General features: G+C 41.9%; 1 protein-coding gene across 5 annotated transcripts in view; it reads left to right on the top strand.

Moving 5' to 3' along the window:
- BEST3 (bestrophin 3) overlaps positions 1-15,697 on the top strand; it is a 55,853-nt gene extending 40,156 nt beyond the window's left edge. For all 5 annotated transcript variants that reach the window (XM_027542534.1, XM_027542530.1, XM_027542531.1 and 2 more), the window contains one exon: positions 13,397-15,697. In XM_027542534.1, the coding sequence (XP_027398335.1) occupies positions 13,397-14,321 (925 nt within the window). In that variant the 3' untranslated portion in view covers positions 14,322-15,697. The remainder of the gene's footprint in view (positions 1-13,396) is intronic.
- The last annotated feature ends 406 nt before the right edge of the window (positions 15,698-16,103 follow it).

The raw sequence follows: 16,103 nt of genomic DNA, 5'->3' as shown, positions 1-16,103 counted from the left end.
CTCTTTTTTTGAGAAGTCTGGATTGTGGAGAGGAGATACAGTAGACAGTATCCAATGAGACATAAGGTCAAGGACAATGTCATATTTTTAAACTATTTTATAACATTTTAGGATGGGAACACCTTAAGCATGTTTACAGGAAAAGGGGAATCTGCCCTCCCTATGCTACCACCCATCCTTGGAATTACTTTAACCATGCCTGTGGAATTGCACTTCGCTGTTACGCCCTGGTCCTGTCTGGACAGATCCACCAAGACTGCCTATGGTATTCACTGGAGTACTGTCCACTGTATGATTTAGCATCCCTTTCATCAAAGGACCCATGGAAAAAATTTATCTCAGCCATCCATGGGGAGAAAAAAAAGCTTTGCGTCTTATGGGTAACTCTTACACTATTTCTCTTACAGACTATGGATCTTATCATTGATGATGGTCTTTTCATTTTGGCTACTGAAAACCAAATCCACAGTCCACCTTTAGTCCGTCTGTAACACTTTTTGGCATGGATCTCTAGGCACCCTGTTGGTCTCATCTTGTTAGTGTTCCTTATTCTTTGTTGTGGTTCAGTCACTAAGTCGTATTTGACTCTTCTGTGATTCCATGGACTGCAGACCTCCAGGCTTCTCTGTCCATGGGATTTGCCTGGCAAGAATACTGGAGTGGGTTGCCATTTCCTTTCCCAGAGGATCTTTCCAACCAAGGGATTAAACCGCATCTTCTGCATTGGCAGGCAGACTTTTTACTACTGAGTAACCTGGGAAGACTTTTCCTTATTCTAACCCTGTCTTTAGACATTATTGCATTGTTATTATCTTTATAAGCCACCTTAAAGCCTTTATAAGATGAAGTAAGATATAATAAAGAAACAAATCAATGTCTCTTCTAGCTCTGAAAAAGGACTGAAAAAGGACAGGTAGAGTGAAGGGAGAGGGGAGGGAAGACATGGGAGCCAGGGGAATTGACAGAGAAGGGCCTAGAGAAAACCTGGGGGGCAGCAGGGGCTGGGGCTGCTCACAAGGAGGGAGGCCTCAGAGCCTGAGTTGGAGGGAAGGGCTGAGGATGGATGTTGCAAAGGGCAAGGGGAAGTGGTACCTGTGCAGCCAGTGAAGCAGGAATGTGTTCCCACCACATCCAACCATCATCATGTCTTTTTTTAATGTTTATTTTTATTTATTTGGTTGCCCCAGTCTTGGTTGTGGCATGGGAACTCTTAGCTGTGGCATTTGGAATCTAGTTACCTAACCAGGGATCAAACTAGGCCCCCTGCATTGGGATGGCAGAGTCTTAGCCTTGGGACCACCAGGGAAGTCCCTTATCATATCTTAATTCAAAGAAAGATGTAACTGACAAAGCTCTTCCTTCTTTGCTGAATCTGATTTGAACATTTTTAAAGATTTGTTAAAGGCTTCTGTTTTAAAACAGCATTTTTAAATTTCTAACACCAAAGCAATGCTGAAGCTCCATCTCCCAATCCTTGTACATAGCACCTAGAATAGAAATGCTTTCATAGATATATTTGTCTTGAGCTTTTAATAAACCACATTATTTATTGCACAGCCTCTAATCTCCACTTAGTAAAACATTCTATGAAATAACTGAACAATGAAAAAGAATCTTTCCTATTTGAACTCCATTCCCATTACCATACCTAAGATGATTTCAACTGAAGCTCTTTGTTCTTTGTCATAATATAGAATGCTTTCTGATCTGCTATTTCGATTGAGGCATCGTTTCATTAGCTTAACCATGGAAACACTAGTAACCAAGATTAATAAAGCACCCACAAGCAGCCAAAAGAAGAGTTGTCCATAAGATGCACATCAAGAAAACATACCCAATATCTACCTAAAGAAACTAAAGACCTATATATAGAAAACTATAAAACACTGGTGAAAGAAATCAAAGAGGACACTAATAGATGGAGAAATATACCATGTTCATGGATTGGAAGAATCAATATAGTGAAAATGAGTATACTACCCAAAGCAATTTATAGATTCAATGCAATCCCTATCAAGCTACCAACGGTATTCTTCACAGAGCTAGAACAAATAATTTCACAATTTGTATGGAAATACAAAAAACCTCGAATAGCCAAAGCTAACTTGAGAAAGAAGAATGGAACTGGAGGAATCAACCTACCTGACTTCAGGCTCTATTACAAAGCCACAGTTATCAAGATAGTATGGTACTGGCACAAAGACAGAAATATTGATCAATGGAACAAAATAGAAAGCCCAGAGATAAATCCACACACATATGGACACCTTACCTTTGACAAAGGAGGCAAGAATATACAATGGATTAAAGACAATCTCTTTAACAAGCGGTGCTGGGAAAACTGGTCAACCATTTGTAAAAGAATGAAACTAGAACACTTTCTAACACCATACACAAAAATAAACTCAAAATGGATTAAAGATCTCAACGTAAGACCAGAAACCATAAAACTCCTAGAGGAGAACATAGGCAAAACACTCTCTGACATACATCACAGCAGGATCCTCTATGACCCACCTCCCAGAATATTGGAAATAAAAGCAAAAATAAACAAATGGGACCTAATTAAACTTAAAAGCTTCTGCACAACAAAGGAAACTATTAGCAAGGTGAAAAGGCAGCCTTCAGAATGGGAGAAAATAATAGCAAATGAAGCAACTGACAAACAACTAATCTCAAAAATATGCAAGCAACTCCTACAGCTCAACTCCAGAAAAATAAATGACCCAATCAAAAAATGGGCCAAAGAACTAAATAGACATTTCTCCAAAGAAGACATACAGATGGCTAACAAACACATGAAAAGATGCTCAACATCACTCATCATCAGAGAAATGCAAATCAAAACCACTATGAGGTACCATTTCACGCCAGTCAGAATGGCTGCCATCCAAAAGTCTACAAGCAATAAATGCTGGAGAGGGTGTGGAGAAAAGGGAACTCTCTTACACTATTGGTGGGAATGCAAACTAGTACAGCCACTATGGAGAACAGTGTGGAGATTCCTTAAAAAACTGGAAATAGAACTGCCTTATGATCCTGCAATCCCACTGCTGGGCATACACACTGAGGAAACCAGAAGGGAAAGAGACACGTGTACCCCAATGTTCATCGCAGCACTGTTTATAATAGCCAGGTCATGGAAGCAACCTAGATGTCCCTCAGCAGATGAATGGATAAGAAAGCTTTGGTACATATACACAATGGAGTATTACTCAGCCATTAAAAAGAATACATTTGAATCAGTTCTAATGAGATGGATGAAACTGGAACCTATTATACAGAGTGAAGTAAGCCAGAAAGAAAAACACCAATACAGTATACTAACGCATATATATGGAATTTAGAAAGATGGTAACAATAACCCTGTGTACGAGACAGCAAAAGAGACACTGATGTATAGATCAGTCTTATGGACTCTGTGGGAGAGGGAGAGGGTGGGGAGATTTGGGAGAATGGCATTGAAACATGTATAATATCATGTATGAAACGAGTTGCCAGTCCAGGTTCGATGCACGATACTGGATGCTTGGGGCTGGTGCACTGGGACGACCCAGAGGGATGGTATGGGAGGGAGGAGGGAGGAGGGTTCAGGATGGGGAACAAAGGTATACCTGTGGCGGATTCATTTCGATATTTGGCAAAACTAATACAATATTGTAAAGTTTAAAAATAAAATAAAATTTAAAAAAAAAGAAAAAAAAAAAAAGAAAACATACCCAAACCCTTAAATGAAAACATTATTAGATCTTCTTCAGGCAGTAGCAGACACTTAATGCTTGATAAACCTCACCTAACCAAATCAAAAAACCTCCATCTAGTCAAGGCTATGGTTTTTCCAGTAGTTATGTTTGGATGTGAGAGTTGGACTATAAAGAAAGCTGAGCACCAAAGAATTGATGCTTTTGAACTGTGGTTGGAGAAGACTCTTGAGAGTCCCTTGGACTGCCAGGAGATCCAACCAGTCCATCCTAAAGGAGATCAGTCCTGGGTGTTCATTGGAAGGACTGATATAGAAGGTGAAACTCCAAAACTTCGGCCACCTGATGGGAAGAGCTCACTCATTTGAAAAGACCCTGATTCTGGGAAAGATTGAGGGTGGGAGGAGAAGGGGACAACAGAGGATGAGATGATTGGATGGCATCACTGAGTCAATGGACATGAGTTCAGGTAAACTCCAGGAGTTGGTGATGGACAGGGAGGCCTGGTATGCTGCGGTTCATGGGGTCACAAAGAGTTGGACATAGTTGAGTGACTGAACTGACCAAATGAAACCTAGGATATTCAAACTCAAGTCAAATTTGCTGAAAATAAATTTCTCTTTTAAGCAAATGAAAAATAAGATTCAGGCCCAGGCCACCGAAGCTAGCTTTAGGGAGAATGCTTTCTGCACATTTTACCATCATGAGTTCATTCCAAAATTCTTATTTTTAGATACTTGGATTTATCTGTTAGCACATACTTTTAAGGCTCTGAGGAATGGAATACATGGAAATTAAAGACCTGAAGTCTCATAACTCCCTTTAATCCTGTGTTGGAAATCAAAGCAGCCAAGAGTAAAGCAGCAAAGACCCCTTTAAGGCATTGGAAAAAACCCTAACAAAATATTCATCCATAACAGCTAAAGGACCTGAAATTCTGGAGAAGAGAGGTTGTGCTGCTTAAGAAGTGAATCACTCAAGTGTGTTGTGAGGGGCGTCCACGTGGGGCTGTGCTCACAGTGTGCTGCTCATCTAAGAGCAGCTCTCAGTCTGGCAACCTTAAACCTGCTGACTGAAGTCCTTTTCAAAAATCACTGCTGTATTGGGCTTTCTGCCATGATTCAAATATGTCAAAACTTCCTCACATTGGTAGTGTTCTCAAGGAATAGGTCTGTGAAGTCAATTAAGTATCCTTAACAAAGAGGTTGTTGTTCAGTCTCTAAGTCATGTCCAACTCTTTGTGACCCCATGGATTGCAGCATGCCAGGCTTCCCTGTCCTTCACTATCTCCTGGAGCTTGTTCAGCCTCATGTCCATTGAGTCAGTGATGCCATCCAACCATCTCATTCTCTGTCATCCCCTCAATCATCCTGCCCTCAGTCTTTCCCAGCATCAGGGTCTTTTCCAATGAGTCGTCTCTTCGCATCAGGTGGCCAAAGTATTGGAACTTCAGCTTCAGCATCAGTCCTTCTAATGAGTAGTCAGAGGTGATTTCCTCTAGGATTGACTGGTTTGATATCCTTGGTGTCCAAGGGTCTCTCAAGAGTCTTCTCCAGCACCACAGTTTGAAAGCATCAGTTCTTTGGCACTCAGCCTTCTTTATGGTCCAAATCTCACATCCAGTAGACAACTACTGGAAAAACCACAGCCTTGACTATATGGACCTTTGTTAGCAAAGTGATGTCTCTGCTTTTTAATACGTTGTCTAACTCCAGTCTGTTATGTCCCCTCCATTGGCAAGTGGGTTCTTTACCCCTAGCATCACCTGGGAAGCCCTAAGGAAGAGGGCTTCTTTCCACCTGGGAAGAGGAGAGGTATTCAAATTTCCATTAGAGTTCCTTCTGGGTAGGAACTGAGGACTTTAAGATTTATTCAGCTCTGTCAAATTACAACCATTTACCCAGAAATCATTCCAAAAGTTCTAAAAATGTTAGAAATAATACAATTACTTTTTTGCAATTATACATATATGTATCTAATGTGCACAAAGCATTTAGGATAGTACAGTACATTTGGAAGTATTCTTAGTAATATTAGTTCAAATTTTCAAAATATGTATTCAGGCAAGCAGACTGTGTCAAATTGTGGTTAAATATACTTCTAGATGGATGTTTTATTCAGTAATCCCTTCTTAGCCAACTATATTCAAATATTTTAACTTAACAAGAAAATACATAGTCTGATATATATATATATATAATATATATATACATATATACTATTACATGCGTGTGCCATAAACAACCAAAAGTATCTCAAAATCTGAATCACTAACTTCAACAAAAATGTATTCTTGGAACATTGATTTTCACTTACTGTACAAAAAAAGGAGAGATGGAAATTCCCAAGGACGTGAATGTGCATTAAGTTTGTAATTGTAGAACTTGCTCAGGGATTTTTTCATATACCGACACAGGGTTACCGCTGATGCTTAGTTTTCACTGTCTAAGTGGTATGAGAGGTACAGACAGCTTCGTGTCCTTTTCTAACAAAATTCACATCGGATACAACAGTATTGAAAGGTGGGGACTGTAACTTTGGGCCACAATTTCTTTTTGCGACAGCCAGTGTAGACTGGGTCAGCAGAACCAAAGTGATAACATGAGGCTGGATATGCCTGTTATTTAACCAGAACTGCCATAATCCTTGGTCCAAACTAGTAGAGAGGCAACAGAAAGGCCTCCGGAGGATGGCTAGCTCTCTGGGCTCAGCCACCTCCCATGATGCTTCACTGCTTAAATCTCTCTCTCATCAGGGAAGGAGCAGGCAGGCAGGTTGCTGGGTGACTACAACCTCCGTCAGCCTGCCTCTGTCAACTTAGCATGAGGGTTTTTACTCATTTGATAAATCCCTAGTTAGCTTTGACAGTGATTCTGCAGTGCAGAAGGTTAAAAATAACAGTGTGCACCTCTAATGGGTCTGAAGAGTACATTTCCTTTGCCCATGAATAAACACTCCTGCACACGTGTCTCTACCCTGATAGATTCTCAGGCAAATTCCTGGCTCCCTCCAAGGCAGCTGCTTGACTTTGAGGACACTCACAATTTGAAACAATAAATCTGACATGAGACGTAGAGTCCATTGTATTAAATATCATTTTCCTAAATTTCTCATTTCAGCTCTGTTCAAATGACCTCTTATTATTTTGATTTAAATGTCAAAATACCACTTCAAAAGTGGCCACAAAGAAAAAAAGAGAAACATCATCTTGTTTTATTGTTTGAAGTTCTATATTTACCTGATCACACTAAAGAGAAGGGGTTTGTTTTGCAAAAGGCTTGCTTTGAAAAACTACATTAAATCTTTCAAGTCGTGGGGCCCGTTTTGGTCTTTCCATGTTAGACACACCCCAAGAAGTCTGGATGTTAGCTGCCATCTTCTGCAATCCTGTGCCCAGCCTCTTATTTTTTGTAGCAACAGGAAGTGACAAGCGTTCTCCTGTACCCCTGAGCAACCCAAGCACCTTTTCAAGAGGCCTTAATTATATCAGAGCCCTCAGATATTAGTTATTGGCCAGGGAGACTGTGGAGTTGGTGGTTTTGTAGGTATCCAAAAGATACTCTTTAAACCTTTATCACTTTATTTTTAATTTTTTTTTTTTTTTTTTGGCTGCACGAGGTCTTCGTTGCCATGCAGGCTTTCTCTAGTTGCAGCAAGTGGAGGCTACTCTTCATTGCATTCTCACTGCAGTGGCTTCTCTTGTGGAGCACAGGCTCTGGAGCGTGGGCTTCAGTAGTTGTGGAGCACGGGCTTTAGTTTTCTGCAGCATGTGGATCTTCCTGGAGCAGGGATTGAACCCATCTCCCCTGCTTTGGCAGGCAGATTCTTAACCATTGGACCACCAGGGAAGTCCTCAATAGGTATTTTAAAAACTGTTTCTTTTTAGCCCTTGAGATTAAATTAAGAATACATCCCAATTCTGACATGTAGATGTGACTTGTAGAAATAATGCGTGCTCTCCCTCCTTTCAGAACCAACTAGCCTGCTGAGCTTAATACAAACTCTTCTCTCTCCCCCACGTATACTCCTCCTCCCTTTCAAAAATAGCCTAATACTTGCCACAACCTTTCTCATTCTCTCTTTTTCTACACTGATAATTTATATTGTGCCATAAATGGTTTGTTTTTTGTTTTTTGTGGGATTTGACAATGTCTGCAAATGGCACCCAAAACAATATTGGGAGGCAAGTGAGGGCAGTCCTACCATCTGATTGGTTTTATCAACTTTCTCTCAAAAAACCCAGTTCCCCCTATCCTTTCATTTGCCCTCCATCTACTCAACATCCTCATCTCATCATTAAATGACTATAGTAGTCATCCCTTCCAACATGTTAATTGTTAGGTGGCAGCTTGGAGGTGTAGTAACATTTTAAAGGACACTCTTAAAGGAGAGAAGGGAGTGACCTTCAGACAGACTCTATAATTTCTTCCAACCATATGTAGTCAGTGGTGCTTTAGAAATCATCTCTAAAAGTTTGCCAGTCATTGACAGAGTCCTTTTTATATTGTCTACTCTTCAAAGCTTTTCCACATATATTATTCCTTTTGAACTTCCAAACACCCTTGTAAAACAAGTTGAGTATTGTTGTCACGCTTAGTTTCTCATACATCATACTTAGTTTCTCAAGTATGATGCTAAGGCACAGGGAGGTTAACTGACTCTCCAAAGTTCACACAGCTAATTAGCATTAGCCTGGGCAGCAGTCATCCTGGTTCTGCAAGCTCCTGAAATAAATTATCCGCCTTACCACAGAGGTAATTCTCAAATTCCATCCTCTGGACACTAATGGCTGCATGGCACTTTTCATGAATGTCCTCCGGTCTCTAATTACCTGCCTATCTCAGTCCGAGTGAATTCCAGAACATAAGACTTAGATTTTCAGCTGACCTTCTCTAACATATAGCAATATAATGAGGGTGCTTACATTCTATGACATAATGTTTCTGCTATAATTGTTTTGGGGCATTTTAAGTGGTTTTATATCTGGGCCTCAGGACTGTACTTATCCTGTACTAAAGGTACATTTAAAAAATCAAATGAGGAGAATAAAGTCTAAAAGGACTTAAAAGGTGCTTGGGAATAAAGAATCTTTAATATATTAAATTCTGCATTTGTTTTTACGTGATTGGCTGCCCTGGGTTTTAGTTACAGCATGCAGACTCTCAGTTGTGGGATCTAGTTTCCTGACCAGGGATTGAAGCCAGGCCCCCTGCACTGGAAGCACAGAGTCTTTGCCACAGGCAAGTCCCTATTCTGCATATTTTAATCATTAAACCATTTTGTTCTCAAACCACAGTTTCCGTTGTCATACTGGGAACCAGGACTGTCAGAGAAAGGAGATGGGCCTTGGGGGTTGGTAATGAAATCTTCCATCACAAAAACATTTGGAAGAAAGGTCATTAAGCCCATTATGCAGGGGAGTTTCACTTTGGCTCTTTGATAACATGGAAAGCAGGAGGGCTTCCTTCGTCACTCCAGCATGAGGTTCGTAAAACTGCCCCCGGATCACAGACCACCAAGTGTTCTTCCAAAGACCCACTAAGAGGTCTTTCTGACTAATGGTATGGGAAATTCCCACCTCAGGTTTCTTATCCAAAGCATTTTTGGGTGAGAACACTCAACAGTGCTGCTCTCCATGTAGCTTTTCCCACTGGGACATGACCACCAAATGACACGACTCTAGATAGGCCCTCCACTCGCAGAGACAACCCTCAGCTGCCCACTGCCCCTGGGGTAAAGTCCTAATCCTTCTACTTGGTATATATGACTCTTTATAATACAGTCCAGGGCTACCAGTTTTATGCCTGACACTATTCTGTGTTTGACACAAATCCAAGTATTTCCTATTCACAAACACCTAAAGTTCCCTGCTGTCTCATTTGCTCAAGTCACATTTTCCACCTGGAATATTCTTTCCCTTCTCTGTTTATCTGATTCCAGTGCAGTGTCAAAGACCAACTCAACTTACTCTAGGAACTTCCTTGGCAGTACAGTGGTTTAAAATCTGCCTTGCAATGCAGCAGATGCAGGTTCGATCCCTGGTCAGGGAACTAAAATCCCACATGCATTGGGGAAACTAAGCCTGTGCGCCACTACTGAGCCTGTGTGCCGCAGCAAAGAAGCCAAGTGATGCAACTAAGACCCAACACAACCAAATAAATATTTTTTTAATGTGATTTGTCCCCAATTTAGCTATTTATAAGCATGTCTTCTTCCTCCTTTTAGATTATGTGATATAGAGTTTAAGGCAACAAATGTGTTTGTGGTAGATGCTCAATGCATTCAGTTAGGGATGTGGATAAATCTCATGTGTCCATACCACAGTCTCAGAGGCAGGAAGGTGCAATAGGACCTCATGGGTAATCCTGCCCAATGTCAGCGGGATAATCAGTAGAACAGCAGCAAGAACACAGACCTTTCTGGCATTTACTCTTTGCAACTGATTTGGTTTTCTCCAGTGTATGACCCAAGGCCTTAATCCTTTACCTCAGTTGAGTATATACATCCACTACATCACTGCATAATTAGAAAGGTTTTTCTATAGGGTTCATGAAGTTTTGAAGTAATAATATTAACATTTTTTCCTAGAAAATTTTGTCATTCTTACAAGGTTGTGTGGCTTGGAAATAGTTAAGGGGAAAAAAAGAAGTAGTTAAAGAAGATAGGCTTCCCTGGTGGCTCAGATGGTAAAGAATCTGCCAGCAATGCAGGAGGCCTGAGTTCAATCCTTTGCTCAGGAAGATCCCCTGGAGAAGGGAATGGAAACCCACTCCAGAATTCTTGCCTGGGAAATCCCACGGACAGTGGAGCCTGGGGGGCTACAGTCCATGGGGTGGCAAACAGTCAGATATGACTGCGTGACTAACATTTTCACTTTAAGGAAAACAAATCCCAAATAAAAAGTCAAGCTCCCACATGGAGGACAGAGGCCTGTCTTATAAAGAGACGTTGTCAGGCACACCTCGGTTCCCAGAGCACGTCCAGCATGGCAATCTTAGGGATCCACTGCTCCCATGTCCTCTGTAACTAAATGGGTTCCTGGAGTATGACTGGAGATCTGACCTAATGAAATGCACCAAGTAGTGTCACCAAGGCTGCTGAAGCATGAACCTGGCGTTTCTCAAGTCAGTGTAACAGAATCTGAGCTGTGCAGGCTGGAGGCTGGGCCAGAAGGCTATCTGGTAGCCAAGCGCACTGCCACGGCTTTAGAATAACAGTACAAGGTGGTAATCCGATGCCATCCCACCACATTTAGCCAGTTAATCATCTCAATCGTCCATCTTTTATTCATTAACACGGAGGAATGACGTTGTCTTTGTCCACTCACTTTTCCCTTTCAGGTTACCAATATTATGCTGTTCCAATTTTTTCCTCCATGTCTCATAAAATGCACCCAGTTTTAGCATCTTGTCACTCAGTAGACGTCAGTGCAACACTGGAATGGGATGGCCAGGTCACTGTTGCTCCCAGCGTCAGCAGGAGCATCTGTATAAGGGCAAGTCTTTAAGCCGTTCTTCTTGGAGCTTTCTTAAAACTGCATGTTCACAGTGATGTGAGACAAATAACCGCATGATCCAAGACAGGAGCCTACCTTACTAAAGAGTATCCCTTACTGTTATCTCAATCATCCATTTATTTCAGCCTTGAAGGAGAAGGTTAAAAATGGTAGGATTATTTGTGCATACATGTGTGCGTGATCGGTCGTTTACGCACTCAGTCATGTCTGACTCTTTGTGAGCCCATGGACTGTAGCCCTCCAGCCTCCTCTATCCATGGAATTCTTCAGGCCAGAATACTGGAGTGGGATGCCATTTCTTCTTCCAGGGGATCTTACAGACCCAGGGATTTGAACCTGCATCTCTTGTGCCTCCTGCATTCTGCATTGGCAGGCTGATTCTTGATCACTAGCGCCTCCAGGGAAGCCCAGGATTATTTATTTTATGTCTCAAGGTTAAAAATTCAACAGAGTATTCTTCAAAATACCAAATCAATCAGACTTAATCACCAGTGGAGCCCAACCACATTGCAAGTCCATACCACCTCCAGGGATGCACTCCTTCCACAAATACAGAAACACAAAGAATGGGCAAGGAATCATATCAAAGACCTCTGTGCAAAGAATATATTGTACATATTATTTTATCCCTGGGCTCTACCTCAACATTTGACACCTATGTAGCAGACTTCATATAAAAGGGATTAAGAACAAAGGCTTTGGCGCTTACAGTATTTACAACTTTTTTAAGGGGACACATGTTTGAGAGAGAAGACCATTTTAACAATTATTTGTTGCTGTCATGTTGCAAATGTCTTTTTCCTTAACTTTATTTCAAATTCCATAGTTGAAGTTTTTGATGGAAAACAAGACGCAAGGGGTTCTGTTTGTGGAAATAAAAAGGAGTGCACATGAGGGGCAGAGTGTGTTTTCTTTGGCAGTTCCTGTGCTACCATTTTGTCTTTGTTTTTAGTGCTGGAGGGCAGCACATTGGCAAGTAAGGCTCTAGTTAGCTTCATACTGTATTTACAGCCAGTTCAGTTCAGTTCAGTCACTCAGTCGTGTCCGACTCTCTGCGACCCCATGAATCGCAGCACGCCAGGCCTCCCCGTCCATCACCAACTCCCAGAGTTCACTCAGACTCACGTCCATCGAGTCGGTGATGCCATCCAGCCATCAACTATGGGTTAAAATGTCTGTGATGCATACAGAATTAGCACTCAACTTCTCTTAAGAATGAAAGCTTAATGTCTAATTTCAAACATTCCCTGAATATACTTCCTCTGTCTAATCATACATTAACTGCCAGCAACTTTTATCAAGTATACACAAATGGATTATTAGGAGAAAAAACAAAGGTTTTGGAATCAGATATTCTGGGTTCAGCCCTCACTAGCTGTATATAGCCTTAACGAATCTCTAGGGCCTCAGTTTCCTTACCTGCAGAACGTGAATAATAACGGCACAAGCATACTGTGATAATTGCTTGAATTAGTACATGGGAGGTGCATGGTCAGTAAATGTTAGCTGTTGTTTGGATTGTCTTGAATTTAGCTAGGATCCATTGTTTTGGGGGTTTATATATACCCTGGGAAAACATGGCTTTAGTTCACCTGTAACAAAAGAGAAAGAACAATATTATATCTTTTTTTTTTTAACGTCCAAGTCTCTAGATCCTTGATTCTCCAAGTCTGGGCGGGGACCTCTGGAAAATTCCCAAGAATCAAGACCCCGAGATCCAAGCCCTTAAGGTCAAAACTATTTTCATAATAACAATAAACTGTTATGTGCTCTTTTCACTCTTGTTTTTTTGTGAGTATACAATGGAATTTTCCAGAGGCTACATGCTATGTGATGATGTCATCACTGAGTTCATGAAATGTGCGCTTGGACATTCTTGTGCTTTTTTATAGTCCTCAGTCATCGTTTCCAACACTGTAAATAGCAGTAGCCATAACCACATAAACCAATCTCTCCAGGGTACTCAGTAACTTTTAAAAAATTTGTAGAAGACCCAAAAGTTTGAGAACCTCTGCTAGATTATCTCACGTTAAAGTACCCTACTCCCTCCTCCATTTCAAAATCTATAATGTGCAAATATCACACTTGGTCCTTAATTTTGAGACTCTGCTTGGCCTTTGACCCCCAAGGTCAACCCCCTGAAGCTGCTCTGCCTGCCTTTTGTCCTCATGTGTTTCAGGTTGTCTGGGTCCGATCTGCCGGGTGACGAGTGGCTGTGGGATTTTGAGAAGCACGGTCATCGCCGTTCGGTGATTAGAAGAGTCAAGAGGTTCCTGAGCGCTCACGAACACGCCGCCTCAAGCCCCAGGAGGAGAAGCTACGGGAGGCAGGCCAGCGACAGCTCCATGTTCTTCCCCCCGCGCGACCTCAGCCCAACCAGGGATCTGCTGGATGTGCCTCCTACAAGCCCTCACCGTGCCTCGGCCCCTCGGAAGCACCCCCAGTCTCCAAAGGGGAGCCCCAAGCTGCACTCCAGCCTGGGAGAACTGTCCACCATCCAAGAGACCAGCCTGAGTCCACAGTCCAGTGTGAGGGGCTCCCCCACCAAAATGCCGCAGGTCGCCGAGGTGTTGGTCACAGCCACCAAAGCACTGGCGCCTGCGGCAGAGCACGACCGCCGTGACTCCACGGCCTCCATCCAGAGCTCCGACTTTACAGGGCTTCAGCCCAGCAGGCCTGGGCAGCAGGAGGACCCTGTGGGGTCAATCCCGTTCTCCTTCAAGAAAGGCATGCCTCCTAGGGACCCTCGTTCCCAGGCTGTTCCAGCCAAAGCTGAGAAAAACAGCCTCAAGTCTGCCTCTGAGGAGGACCCTCATGAGAAGGACAAGTCCCCCCAAAAGTGGAGGCTCCCGGACTCCAGCCACACCTCCCTGGCAGGCCTAAGTCTGGATCCCATGAACCCTGAGCCACTTCCTTTACTGGACCCAGAAACATCCTCAGAGACCAGTGGAATCACATTTGCCGCGGGTTCTCGAGTCTCTCCTGATGTGCTGTATTTAATAGAAAACCTGGACACCAAAGAAACAGATATTGTAGAGTTCAACAATGAACAGACGGAAGAGTCTCCCAAGGGAAGGCCAGAACGTTCCAGGACCTGGTTCTAGCCTAGATTCTTACTTCCCCAAAAGTTCAAGCAGTAGTTCCAGAACATACCTGGGGGCTGGTCAATTTTTTTTGAAATGATCATATTGTGTAAGCTACTTAAAACTTTGAAGGGCATTACAATACTGACATTACGGGAAGATCAAACACATTCATGCTATCTACCACGAAGTGACTTTCATGGAAGTTACACAGACCACAGTGATGTACCTTAAACAAATAAGGAATCATACAAATTCATAGACTGTTGTAAATTATAAATTCATAGATTGTTATAAATTATAAATTCATAGATTGTTAAGCTGTGAAAAAGGCTTTATAGATCACAGTCCGATCCCCTAGTTTTGCCAAAAGGGAGACGAATGATTCTCTCTTCCCTTCTTTTCCCCCCTTTCTTCTTTTCTTCAGTTATAAAGACTGGGAGATGGATCATATAATGCTTCAAAAGCCCCTTCCTAATGCTGATTTCCCTGTGTAAGGCTTTCTAACCATCTCACTCCGCTTTCATAACTATCTTAATTTCCTAATTCTTAAGTTTCATCAGCATCAGAAAGCTCCATCTCCCTTCAATTTTCTTTTCAATTTTCAGGACTTTATTTTCCTCTCATCTGCCTTTATTTCCTCATCCTTTTATCCTCTCTTCCCCCTAGTCTTTCTCCCTCTCCAATTGACTCTATTCCCTCCCCTGCTTTCAGGTTGTAACCTTTTCTCAGCCGACTCTGTTGCTTACTTCCTGCCATGATTTTCAAGGAGGTTTTGGCAAAGTTTCCAATGGAGCAATTAATAAGTGTCAGTAAATCCAGCCTGACTTCACCCAGCCTCGCAGGAAGGGGCGTGGGAACTTGCTGTGTCTCCACCGTGGCCATCTCCTTCCACAAGCACTCTTAGGTCCTGAACACTGGAGGAGCAATGAGGCCATGAAAGCTGCATAACCAAATGCTTCAGAAGCAAATGACAAGGTTTGAAACTGTTCCACTCAGACTCTTTAAGTAAAAATCCCCATTATGTCACAACACGGGACCAGCTACTGTGTCTGGCAGGTTGTCTGGGATGAAGTAGGGTATTGGAGCTGGGAGGTTAAGGGAGTCCAGGATCACAATGGGAGGGGATGCTGACTAACTTCCTCCAAGGAGTTCTTGGTCTTATCTGCTGGGGGCTCCCAACTTTGCCCAGAAGGCCATGTCTAAAGAATGCTGCTCTATTTCTGTCATATGATGAAGCTCGACTGCAAGCTTAAGAAACAAAATAATCCTAATTGCTACCACTTACTGAGTGTTCACAACAGCATGTAAAGTTCACAGATAATCCTACTAATCCTCACAGGAATCCCATGAATTGATATACTATTATCTCTATTTTTTTTTTTTTTTTTTTTGGACCTTGGCTATGGCAGTCACATTTATTTTTTAGTTTTTTAACTTATTTATTTTTCAATTAAATGATAATTGCTTTACAAAATTTTTTTGTTTTCTGTCAAACATCAACATGAATCAGCCATAGGTTCTATTTTTTACCTATTTTTTACCTATTTTAATCTACTTTTTAAAGGAGTCTTTCATTTCTTAATGTTAGTTGTTATTGTTATTCTCTTATTGAAATAATATACCTTAGACCAATGCTTATTTGCTTTCTGTTTTTTTTTTTTTTGACTGCATGTCATGTGGGATCTTAGTTCCTGGACCAGGGATTGACCCCCAACCCCCTGCAGTTAAAACCATGGAGTCTTAACCACTGGAACACCAGGGAAGTCCCTATCTCCATTTTAAAGATGAAAAAAACAGAGG

Source organism: Bos indicus x Bos taurus, chromosome 5 (genome assembly GCF_003369695.1).
Source record: "Bos indicus x Bos taurus breed Angus x Brahman F1 hybrid chromosome 5, Bos_hybrid_MaternalHap_v2.0, whole genome shotgun sequence".
Classification (NCBI taxonomy): domain Eukaryota; kingdom Metazoa; phylum Chordata; class Mammalia; order Artiodactyla; family Bovidae; genus Bos; species Bos indicus x Bos taurus.
The sequence above is the reverse complement of the archived record's forward strand: the minus strand, read 5'-3'. Positions and strand labels throughout refer to the sequence as shown.